At 34.8% G+C, this 10,072-nt stretch overlaps 2 protein-coding genes across 2 annotated transcripts; one reads left to right on the top strand and one right to left on the bottom strand.

Annotated features, from left to right (window-relative positions):
* Nucleotides 1-630: 630 nt before the first annotated feature.
* Nucleotides 631-6,319, top strand: LOC139872886 (protein SLOW WALKER 2). Its single transcript, XM_071860819.1, has 16 exons — nt 631-1,323; nt 1,430-1,505; nt 1,582-1,701; nt 1,819-1,894; nt 2,024-2,092; nt 2,177-2,257; nt 2,372-2,443; nt 2,515-2,607; nt 2,699-2,851; nt 2,937-3,020; nt 3,150-3,293; nt 3,565-3,654; nt 4,743-4,825; nt 4,916-5,272; nt 5,378-5,600; nt 5,690-6,319. Exons 1-16 carry the CDS (start codon nt 654-656, stop codon nt 6,317-6,319), a joined length of 3,021 nt encoding a protein of 1,006 aa, XP_071716920.1. The 5' UTR covers nt 631-653.
* A 2,349-nt stretch (nt 6,320-8,668) lies between these two features.
* On the bottom strand, nt 8,669-9,356 carry LOC139873376 (17.4 kDa class III heat shock protein). The gene is made up of 2 exons (XM_071861310.1): nt 9,040-9,356; nt 8,669-8,957 (listed from the first exon to the last, which is right to left on the bottom strand). The coding sequence occupies exons 1-2, from the start codon at nt 9,241-9,243 to the stop codon at nt 8,700-8,702; spliced, it is 462 nt and encodes a 153-aa protein (XP_071717411.1). The 5' UTR covers nt 9,244-9,356; the 3' UTR covers nt 8,669-8,699.
* Nucleotides 9,357-10,072: the final 716 nt, after the last annotated feature.

Below are 10,072 nucleotides of genomic sequence, written 5' to 3'. Positions count from 1 at the left end.
AAGAGAAAGAAACTCGAGTTCATATCGGTTGCTTAATAATGTAGACGATATTGATTACAGAAAAGCGGTTCAATTTTTTTTAAGGAAAGCTCATAAGGTTGGGGTTGCGAATGACGTCGACGAGGGCTTATTTCAAGGTTTAGCGAATCAAGGATTGATACATCCGTGTTCTTCCAGCTCCTTAATCGAAAGCAAATCTTCTAGCGTCATTTCGTCTAATTTCAAATCTCAGTAAGGTAAAGGTGTTCACATCGACAAAGTTGACAATTTCGTCTGGATGAAAGGAACCAGAAAGACCTTACCTAATTATGTTTTTTGTCTCACGGTTTGGTGGGGAGTGTTGATTTGTATGTCTCAACGCTTGTCTTAGGTCTTTGTTTTGTCATTGTTATGTTTTAATGGTTAGTTTATACGACCTAGTTTGTTATATAGAGTTAGAATCGGTTGCAGTTAACGTCTGTGACGTTTATGTGTTTGAGTCTATACGTGTTTGAGTCTATACTGATTGTCTTTTTCTTTAAAGGGAAAAAAAAGAAAAAAGAATACTACCGTCTCTTTCAGAAAATTTTAGGCACAAGTTCTCCAAAAGCCTAAAACCCTAAACCTAAAACTTTTGTCCGCTGCTACTTTCTTCTTGCTCAGCTTGCTGGAAAATGGTGATTTCAAAGAAGAAATCACAACCAACATCAAACAATATCAACAACGATGCTGACCTTCAATCAGAAGTTGCTACCTTCGCATCGTCACTCGGCCTCTCTTCATCTCTCCCATCTTCCGGTTTCAACGACGCCGATTTCCGTAAACCTAACAAAAACCCTAAACCTAACCCTAACCCTAAAACTGACGTCATTAAAAACAAAACTAAATTCAACAACAATAACATGAAATCAACCACACAGTCATCACAGCCACAACCTAAACCTAAATTTCATACACATTTCACCGTCGATAATTCTAAAGCATTCGATAAATATAAAAATTTACCGAAACTTCCGTTGATGAAAGCGAATTCGTTGGGCGTTTGGTACAGCGATGCGGAAGAGCTCGAATCGAAGCTGATTGGAACTGGTTCGAATCGAAAGAAAGTTGAATTTAAAAATGTTGAAGAATGGAAGGAATTAGTTGATAAAAAGAAGGAAGTTGCTGAGAGGTTGTTGGCACAGTATGTTCATGATTATGAACAGAGTAGAGGACACAGTGGTGATATTAAAATGGTGTTAGCTACACAGAGATCAGGAACTGTTACAGATAAGGTCTCTGCGTTTTCGGTTTTGGTCGGTGATAATCCAATTGCGAATATCAAGTCAGTTGATGCACTTATAGGTATAGTTATATACATAAGATTGTATGCATTAGTTTAAGCTTTGTTTTTCATTGTTTAGAGTTTAAAGATATGAGTTTGTTATTGATTGATGAATGTTAATTGTAGGTATGGTGACATCGAAAGTTGGAAAGCGGTATGCTTTTACTGGTTTTGAAGCATTGAAAGAAATGTTTATATCAAGGTTGGGACCTAATAAGCTATTTTATATACTTTTGTGTTGTTGTTTATTGAACTTGTGTGTGATTTGTTGTCACTAGTTTATTACCGGACCGTAAGCTGAGGACACTCTTTCAACAGCCTTTGAATCATCTTCCTGAATCGAAGGATGCCAATTCACTTTTACTGTTTTGGTATTGGGAGGAATGCCTAAAACAGAGGTGTGTGTTCGAAGTTTCAATATGTGACTGGTTGCCAAATCATATGAGTTTTCGGAATCGTTTTAGAAAGTGATTTTACAGGCATTGACACTAAAGTTTGTTCATGTTCAATTGCAGATATGAACGCTATATATATTCACTTGAGGAAGCGTCTAGAGATGTACTAGCTACACTTAAGGATAAAGCGTTGAAGGTCTGTTTACCATTATATATGTTTGCTTTACACCGTTTATTTTTTACTTCCCAAATTTTGTATTTGCATGTTGTAAATTTTAGACGCATTCATACCCTAAAGCTAGGTTTTTTCGTATGATAATTGCAGACTATTTATGCATTGCTGAGGAGCAAGTCAGAACAAGAGCGTCGATTGCTCTCTGCGCTCGTGAATAAGGTTTATATATTGACCCCTTTTGTTTTCATGGAAAATATCGAAATTTGTTTATGGAATGAGTTTCACTAAGTTTGTTGTCTGCAGCTAGGTGATCCGGAAAATAAGGCAGCGTCTAATGCGGATTATTTACTCGCAAAACTTCTGTCAGATCATCCAAATATGAAGGTATGCTATCCTTTAGCAGTCTAAGAACTTCAAAATACAACCTTTTTATTCGTTACATTTATTAATAATATAGGATTCTTCATCTTGCTAACATTCATGTCTGCAACTTTACAGGCGGTTGTGATCGATGAAGTAGATAATTTTCTTTTTCGGCCTCATTTAGTGTTGCGAGCTAAGAACCGTGGCGTACGTTCCGGGAACATCTTTCATTTTTCTATTCGTTTAATCAGCATCTGATTCAATCTCTTTTTACACAGGTTTTGTTTTTAAGTCAGGTTAAGTTAAGCAACCATCCAGATGGGGTCAAACTTGCAAAACGATTATTAGATATATATTTTGCTTTATTTAAGGTAATGTATGTATGGAACACTAATTTTCCAGTCAGCTGATTTTACTTTTGACTATCTTCGTAACACTAAGTTTTAATGTATATCATTTTAGTTGCTGATCACCGAGGCTGGTGGACAAGACAAACAGAAAAAGAACAAAGGAGAATCTAAGAAAGATGTTATTTCTTCCAAAGACAAGGATGTTAAAAGTGATCCAGATTCTCATGTCGAAATGGATTCACGTTTTCTATCAAATCTTTTGCAGGTTATTATATATGCTTCTGATTAGAAGTTGTGAATGATACTTATCATGATTGCTTGAACTGATTCTAATCTACTTTACCTAACAGGGAGTCAATAGGGCTTTTAATTATGTCCCAGATAATGAAGCCTATGACATTGTTGAAGCTCAAACTCCTGTGCTCTTTCAGCTGGTAAGTTTATAATCTTTTATATGTCGCTGTTTTGATGTTTTTTTCTTTTAAAATGAACTTGGTTAGAAATAGAAATTTAGAATAGGCTCACTTTTTTATGTCATGTTGTTTGTACTTGCTGGTGTGCAGGTTCACTCTAAGAACTTTAATGTTAGTGTTCAGGCATTGATGCTTCTTCAAAAGATGTCATTAAAAAATCATATAGTCAGTGATCGTTTTTATCGCGCTTTGTACTCCAAGCTCTTACTTCCTTCTGCAATGAACTCTTCTAAGGCAAGTGAACTTTCTGAAAAATGCTACATATGTCCAAATTCATGTAACTAAATGTGTGCCTAACAATAAGATTGGTACGTATATAAATTTGATTTGTAGATGAATCATGCATAGTTTTAGGTCCAAAATTTTTAGCCACATATAGCAATTTTTGCTAGTATGTTATTCTCAAGGATATCATGAATAGTTTTCACCTTCAAAATCTGTCAAGTCAATTCCAGTCTTGGTATTATCAAAATCTTTATTCTTTATCCTTTCTTGTACAATGCAGGAAGAAATGTTCATTGCTCTTCTTCTAAAAGCTATGAAAGATGATCCCAATTTGAAGAGGGTGTCTGCATTTGCAAAACGTTTGCTACAGGTAGTTACGGAAATCATATACTTTGGTTCTTTTGACAATTTACTTACATATAAATAACTAGAGATGTGATTTTGACCCATATACATCTTATGGGTCACACCAAAATATTATACTTACAAGAAAATGGCTTGAAGCTCACATATAGTGTACTGTTGATAAGAAATATCTCAAGAATAATATTTTTTAAAAGCTAGATTACTCTTGAATTTTTTCAGAATTATTCTACATTGTATTGTACATACCAATAATAAACAAACAAAAAACTTCACATGATAATTTTTACGCCCATCGCTCAACCCAACCTGACCCTTGTAGCCCTGTACGAAAGTTACCTATTTTGACCCGAATCTTTTTGACCCATTACCCAGCCCCTTGTAACCCTGCACACAAGTTAAACCAAAGTCACATTCTAAGAATGGAATGATGTGATAAAAAGCCTTATTTGCAACCAATAGACCCTATAAAATGAAGAAAAAATATCAAATTTGCAATTTCTTCTATGAACGAATGTAAAACAAAAATCCTTAGACGATAAAACAGAAGCTAGTACATGTCATATTTCTTCTGTTTTTAAGTTTCACATCAATTATTTTGAAACATATAAAGAATTTATTAATTCAATGTTAACAAATTATTTAAGTTAGCGTCTTTCTTTCCCAACCAAGTGTCTGCATTTGCAAAACATTTCCTCTGATTCATTTTACAATTTATTTACTTGATACAAAATTACGTAAACAGCTCTTTTAAAGTCCTTAACTTGAACAACAGACAAACTATATTTTGTAATAAGTTAACACCCACAAAATCACTCTGAGAGAAGACACTTTAGCATTTGATGTAAAGTTATATTTTGCATAAATCTTGTTGTGAAACTGGACTCTTGTGATCTCTCCATGTTACTTCTGTATTGCAATTTTGTTTCTACAAAATGTTGACTTTGTTTTCTAAAATATCAGTTTTTACAGGGTTTTTATTTAATTATATCTTGTCTTATACTGTATGTTGTGAATTTATGGTGAAATACAGTGGTATTTTGTTAGAAATTGTATTTGTATCAATGAATTAATTGTTGGTCAAAATTTGTTCAGATTGCCCTGCAGCAGCCGCCTCAATATTCATGTGCATGCATCTTTCTTCTTTCTGAAGTTCTTAAAGCAAGACCACCTCTATGGTAACTCCCTTTAATATCATCATTTCCAACCTTAATATTCATCTTTAACAATGAAGTAATGTTTTAATCTAATTTAATTATGTTGTCCAGGAACATGGTACTTCAGAGTGAGCTTGCAGATGAAGAACTTGAACATTTTGAAGATGTAATCGAAGAACCAGTTATACAGGCAAACAAGGCAGCAGATAAACAACCAGATAGTGATGTTATTGACACTAATGATGACTCTTCAGAAGACGAAGCTGAAGGTGGGTCCCCAGCTCCCAGTTCTGACGATGAGTTTTCTGACAAAGAAGACGATGATGATTTGTTTGGAACTGGTGGTTCGACCGATCTTCAGGAATCCCGAAAGACATCTGGTCAGGCTGATAGCCAATCCCAAGTACAGAAAGCAAAGCCTTCATTGCCTGGAGGATACGACCCCCGTCATAGAGAACCTGTTTATTGGTACGTTTGTCTTTTTACTATTGACTCAAAAAGTCTGATCTGAGTCTGTTTCCAACATGTCTTTTTACTATTGTCTAAAGTGTTTTCATGGTTGGTGTATGACAGCAATGCAGACCGTGTTGGATGGTGGGAACTGGCAGTACTAGCATCACATGTACACCCTTCGGTTTCAACCATGGCCAAAACCCTTCTTTCTGGTGCCAACATTGTCTACAACGGAAACCCATTAAACGATCTTTCACTTGTTTCTTTCTTGGACAAGTTCATGGAGAAGAAACCTAAAGAACGAAATTGGCATGGTGGGTCCCAGATTGAACCTGCCAAACAGGTCAGTTTATTAATTTATTTTCAAGTGTAATTATTCTTGAGTTGTTTAGATGCTAATTGTTCTACTTTTTCTTGTAATCTAACTGGCAGCTTGATATGAGCAAACCGTTAATTGGGGCGGATATACTTCAGTTAGATGAAATGGATGTAGCCCCGGAGGACGTTATCTTCCACAGATTCTACATGAACAAGATGAACTCTGCAAAGAAACCAAAGAAGAAAAAGAAGAAGGGAGTGGATGATGAGGTGGCAGAGGATTTAATAGGAAACGAGGGAGATGACGAAAGTGATAATGAAGAAATTGATGCCATATTAGATTCCACCACCCCCACTTTGGATGCAGACGAATATGACTATGATGACCTGGACCAAATTGTTGACGAGGATGACGATGACCTGGCGGGGAACGCTAGTGACGATGGAATGGAGTTTCCAGCTGACATGTTAGAAGATGATGATGTGGCGGATGATGTCAACATTGGAGATGCGGAAGATGAAAGTGATGACGAAGAGGAGGATATATTCGAGGTTAAACCAAAGAAAAGGAAGGCTAAAGGTAAGGCGGGTGCTTCACCTTTTGCTAGTCTTGAGGATTACGAGCATTTGTTGGATGATAACAATGACGAGAATGAAAATGGGAAGGGTTCAAAGAAGAAACAGAAGAAGTCAAAGAAGACTAGAAAATCTAAACCTAAAAAGAGGAAAGTCTCCAAAGAATAAGATTTAGTCGTATTTTTGTCGAAACAATGAGTGTAGAATGGTATTGTAGCGTTTTTGTTAATGATTCGATTTCCAAGTCCTGAACATCTACATGCTTTGTTCTCAGAAGAAACTTGCCATAACCCTTATTAACAATATGTTGAGGTCATCTTTATTTTATACTTTTATTTATCATTCCAAATCCCGTTTTGAGATTCTGAACTTCTGGGAATACTTCCCTTTTAATGTCATGTTTCAAGACACCTTGTGGTAGTTCATGTTGTGTCATCTACTCAAAGTTACGACGCCATGGGCCTCAGTGCCTCACCGACGCACTTTTTATAATCATCTCAAAATTGTCACGTTGCAATGCCTGTGAAGTTCATGATAATCACGTGGTCTCAGGTTTCGAATCCTGTTCATTTCACGTGGTCTTAGGTTCGAATCATGTTCGTTAGTGGTGGTTAGGAATTGATTTGAAACAACCAGGCTAGAGTATGGGAGGTAGCCCAGCCCGAATAGAAAAACCTTCTACCTTCATACGCAGTATTTCATATGTCCCGGACTCATTCCATTGCGCCAAACAACATTTCCAGAATTGTGTTGTAAACTTTAAAGACTTGGTCTAAAATTCGCTCTGAATTCTTGCACCTTGTGCACCCCACTAACACGTACAAATGTAAAATAATAAGGCTGGCTTTTTATATCGTCCATAAGAGCGTACTAGGGTTGTTCATCGGTTCGGTTTTCGATTTGTTCGGTTCGGTGTATTCGGTTTTGAATTTTTTTTAGGCAAAACCGAAAACCGAATTCAAAGTTAAAACCGAACCAAACCGAAAACCGAATTCAAATTCGGATTCGGTTCGGTTTTCGGTTAAAACCGAATATTATGAAAAAAATGAAAACGTTAGTAGTTTAATTGTGGCGTTACTGATGTCTTAGTTATTTATAGCCTAAAACAATGACGTATTATTAAATTATCAAGAATTCGATGATTTATTAATATTTATAGCTTAATTATAATGTTTACTGCTTTTGTTATTAAGAAGAACATAATAATTTAAGTAACATAATTATAATGTGAGCTACCAAATCTTCATATGGGCGAGAATATATTTTATTGATTGGATCTCAAATTATAATGACACTAAAACATAAATATGCAAATTAAATATACAAAAATTTTGAATTCCGGTTTTGAAATCGGTTTTCGGTTAAACCGAATTCAGAATTTTCAAAATCGAAAACCGAACCGAAAACCGAATTCAAATTCGGTTTCGGTTTGACGCGATCTGAAAACCGTTCATCAAATTCGATTTGGTTTTTCTCCAGTTTGGTTTCAATTTGATTTTCAGGTTCCACAGTTTCAAACCACGGTTTAGTTTTTCTCCGGTTTAGTTTCAATTTGATTTTCAGGTTCCACAGTTTCAAACCAAATACTGACCACACCTAGAGCGTACAATGATTTTACTTTATTTTTTTTTTCTTTTACTTAAATTATTATATTTTCTTATTTGATCCACATCATTTTAACAACATCTTTTTTTTTTTTTTCTTTTACTTAAATTATTCTATTTTCTTATTTGATCCACATCATTTCAACAACACCCCACTTTAATCAATTTCAAGAACTTAAAATGAACACACTTAAAATAAACACCGACAAAATACACACAGACACATCCTACTCTAATAAGTTTTCTTGATCGATTTTTAAGTTGACGGTTATCACTTCGTTACTGCCATTACTCCACAACCATCTTTGGTTCTCCTATAATTATTAACCTCAGTTCTAGCTTGAAAGTTACACATTCCTCATGAGCTCATACAGTCGTATCACATATGTACGACTATAGTCAAACGTACTTCCAACAATCATCTCTTAAACCACACTTGATCGATCATGATTTACGCATATAGCAATTTTTTTAAGATTAATTACTCCCGTAAATATCATACCAATTATCACTGATTATCACTTCACTCTATACTCAAGTTAACTTCACTCTACTCAACTTGATCACAAGGAAAATACCAAAAATACGAGCATTTTGGTAGCATCAAGCCTAAGCTCTATTATGCAACTTAAAACTCAAAGTTATATGAACATATTCTTCTAAGGTACATTTAATCTTCCATATTGGAATCTTATTAACACTATCAAATTATTAAATATGTAGAGAAAGTAAAAAAAAAAAAAAAAAAAAAAAAAACAACAAAATCAACTACAAAATTAACCATTTTATACTTAAATCAGTTATCATACAACTGCACGCCCAAATTCATACCATAGTCTTAACTAACATGAACTAACGCTACAACAACTAATAACTACATTAACCACCTACGCAACGCAAACTCAACAACATTAAACAATACTACCAGATCTGTTCTTCAGCTTTCAATTAATTGTAACTTGAACAGTCTTCGATTTAGGCGGTGGAGGTAATTTCTTCACCACCACACTCAAAACTCCGTTTTCGCATTTCGCACTTATGGCCGCCACGTCACAACTTTCCGGTAACCGGAATTTCCTCATTAGATTCTGCGGCGGCCTTCTCTCTAATCTCAGGTACTTGCATCCTTCATCTTCTTCCTCATTACGTTTCCGTTTCCCGTTGCTTTTCACCACCAATAAGTTCTCTTCCTCCACAGTCACCTAAAACAACAATCACACAAATATATTAACTGATTTATAATTAATTAACGGAGTTAAGTTAATTTATTAGATAATTAGGTACCTGAATGTCAGATTTGGATAAACCAGGGACGTCCATGTATATAATAAATTCGTTAGGTGTATCAACGATATCCGCCGGAATATTCGCTTTTGATTCGCTGTTACGCGATTCATGGTGAGAACGAGAAGGAGGAAAAATCATTTTTTCGATTAAATCACTGAAATCGAGATGATCACCTGAAGATGAAATCGCAACTCTGCTCATTTTTATGGATAATGTTTTAGTTTGTGTGATAATAGGTTGATATATTAATTTTCAAACTGGTTGATTGATGATGGTGGAGGAGAAAATGGTGGAGTGAGATTTTAATGGAGATGAAGAACATTCTGGTTGATATGGTGAAAAGTCTAGAAGCATCCTGAACGTTGGATACGTGTAGATTGAATTATTATAGCTTTACATCAATAAACACAAAATAAAATTTAGGAAATTATCCGTTTTATCATTTTTTTTATCGTTTTTTTTATCGTTTTTTTTAAAAACTGGGTTAACATACTTTTTATTTTTTATTTTTTTTAATAACTAAGTAATTACTATTACTATTACTATATTAACTACTAACTCCGTCTCATTTCAATAGGTCAGTATTCTATTTTGGGTTGTCCCATTCTGATAGTCCACTTCCATAAATAGAAAGGAAAAAAGATATTTCATTGGTGGATCTGGAGAGAGAAGATATTTCATTGGTGGAGAAATGAAGTTAGTGAAATTTCCTAAAACTGCGTATTTTTTGTCTGTGGACTATTGGAATGAGACGGAGAGAGTATTAGACAAAAATGGTGAACAATAATTAGAGGCATTTTCGTCCTTTCACCTTTTTTTTTTTTACGTTTTCCTTCATTTTTCCAAATAAAGCCCCCCCGACTTTTTTTTTAAAAAAAAAACCTATCCCCAAACAGGGGGTAAAGTGTCAAATAACTATTTTTGTAAAAAATCTTAACTAAGCTCCACACAAATATTCAACGGGGTATATCTTCTCGTTCGCACGAGTTAAATTTTTCCGACAACATCGTTAAACTCGAAATAATTTTAG

Source organism: Rutidosis leptorrhynchoides, chromosome 10 (genome assembly GCF_046630445.1).
Source record: "Rutidosis leptorrhynchoides isolate AG116_Rl617_1_P2 chromosome 10, CSIRO_AGI_Rlap_v1, whole genome shotgun sequence".
NCBI classification, from domain to species: domain Eukaryota; kingdom Viridiplantae; phylum Streptophyta; class Magnoliopsida; order Asterales; family Asteraceae; genus Rutidosis; species Rutidosis leptorrhynchoides.
This window is presented reverse-complemented; position numbering and strand designations above follow the sequence as displayed.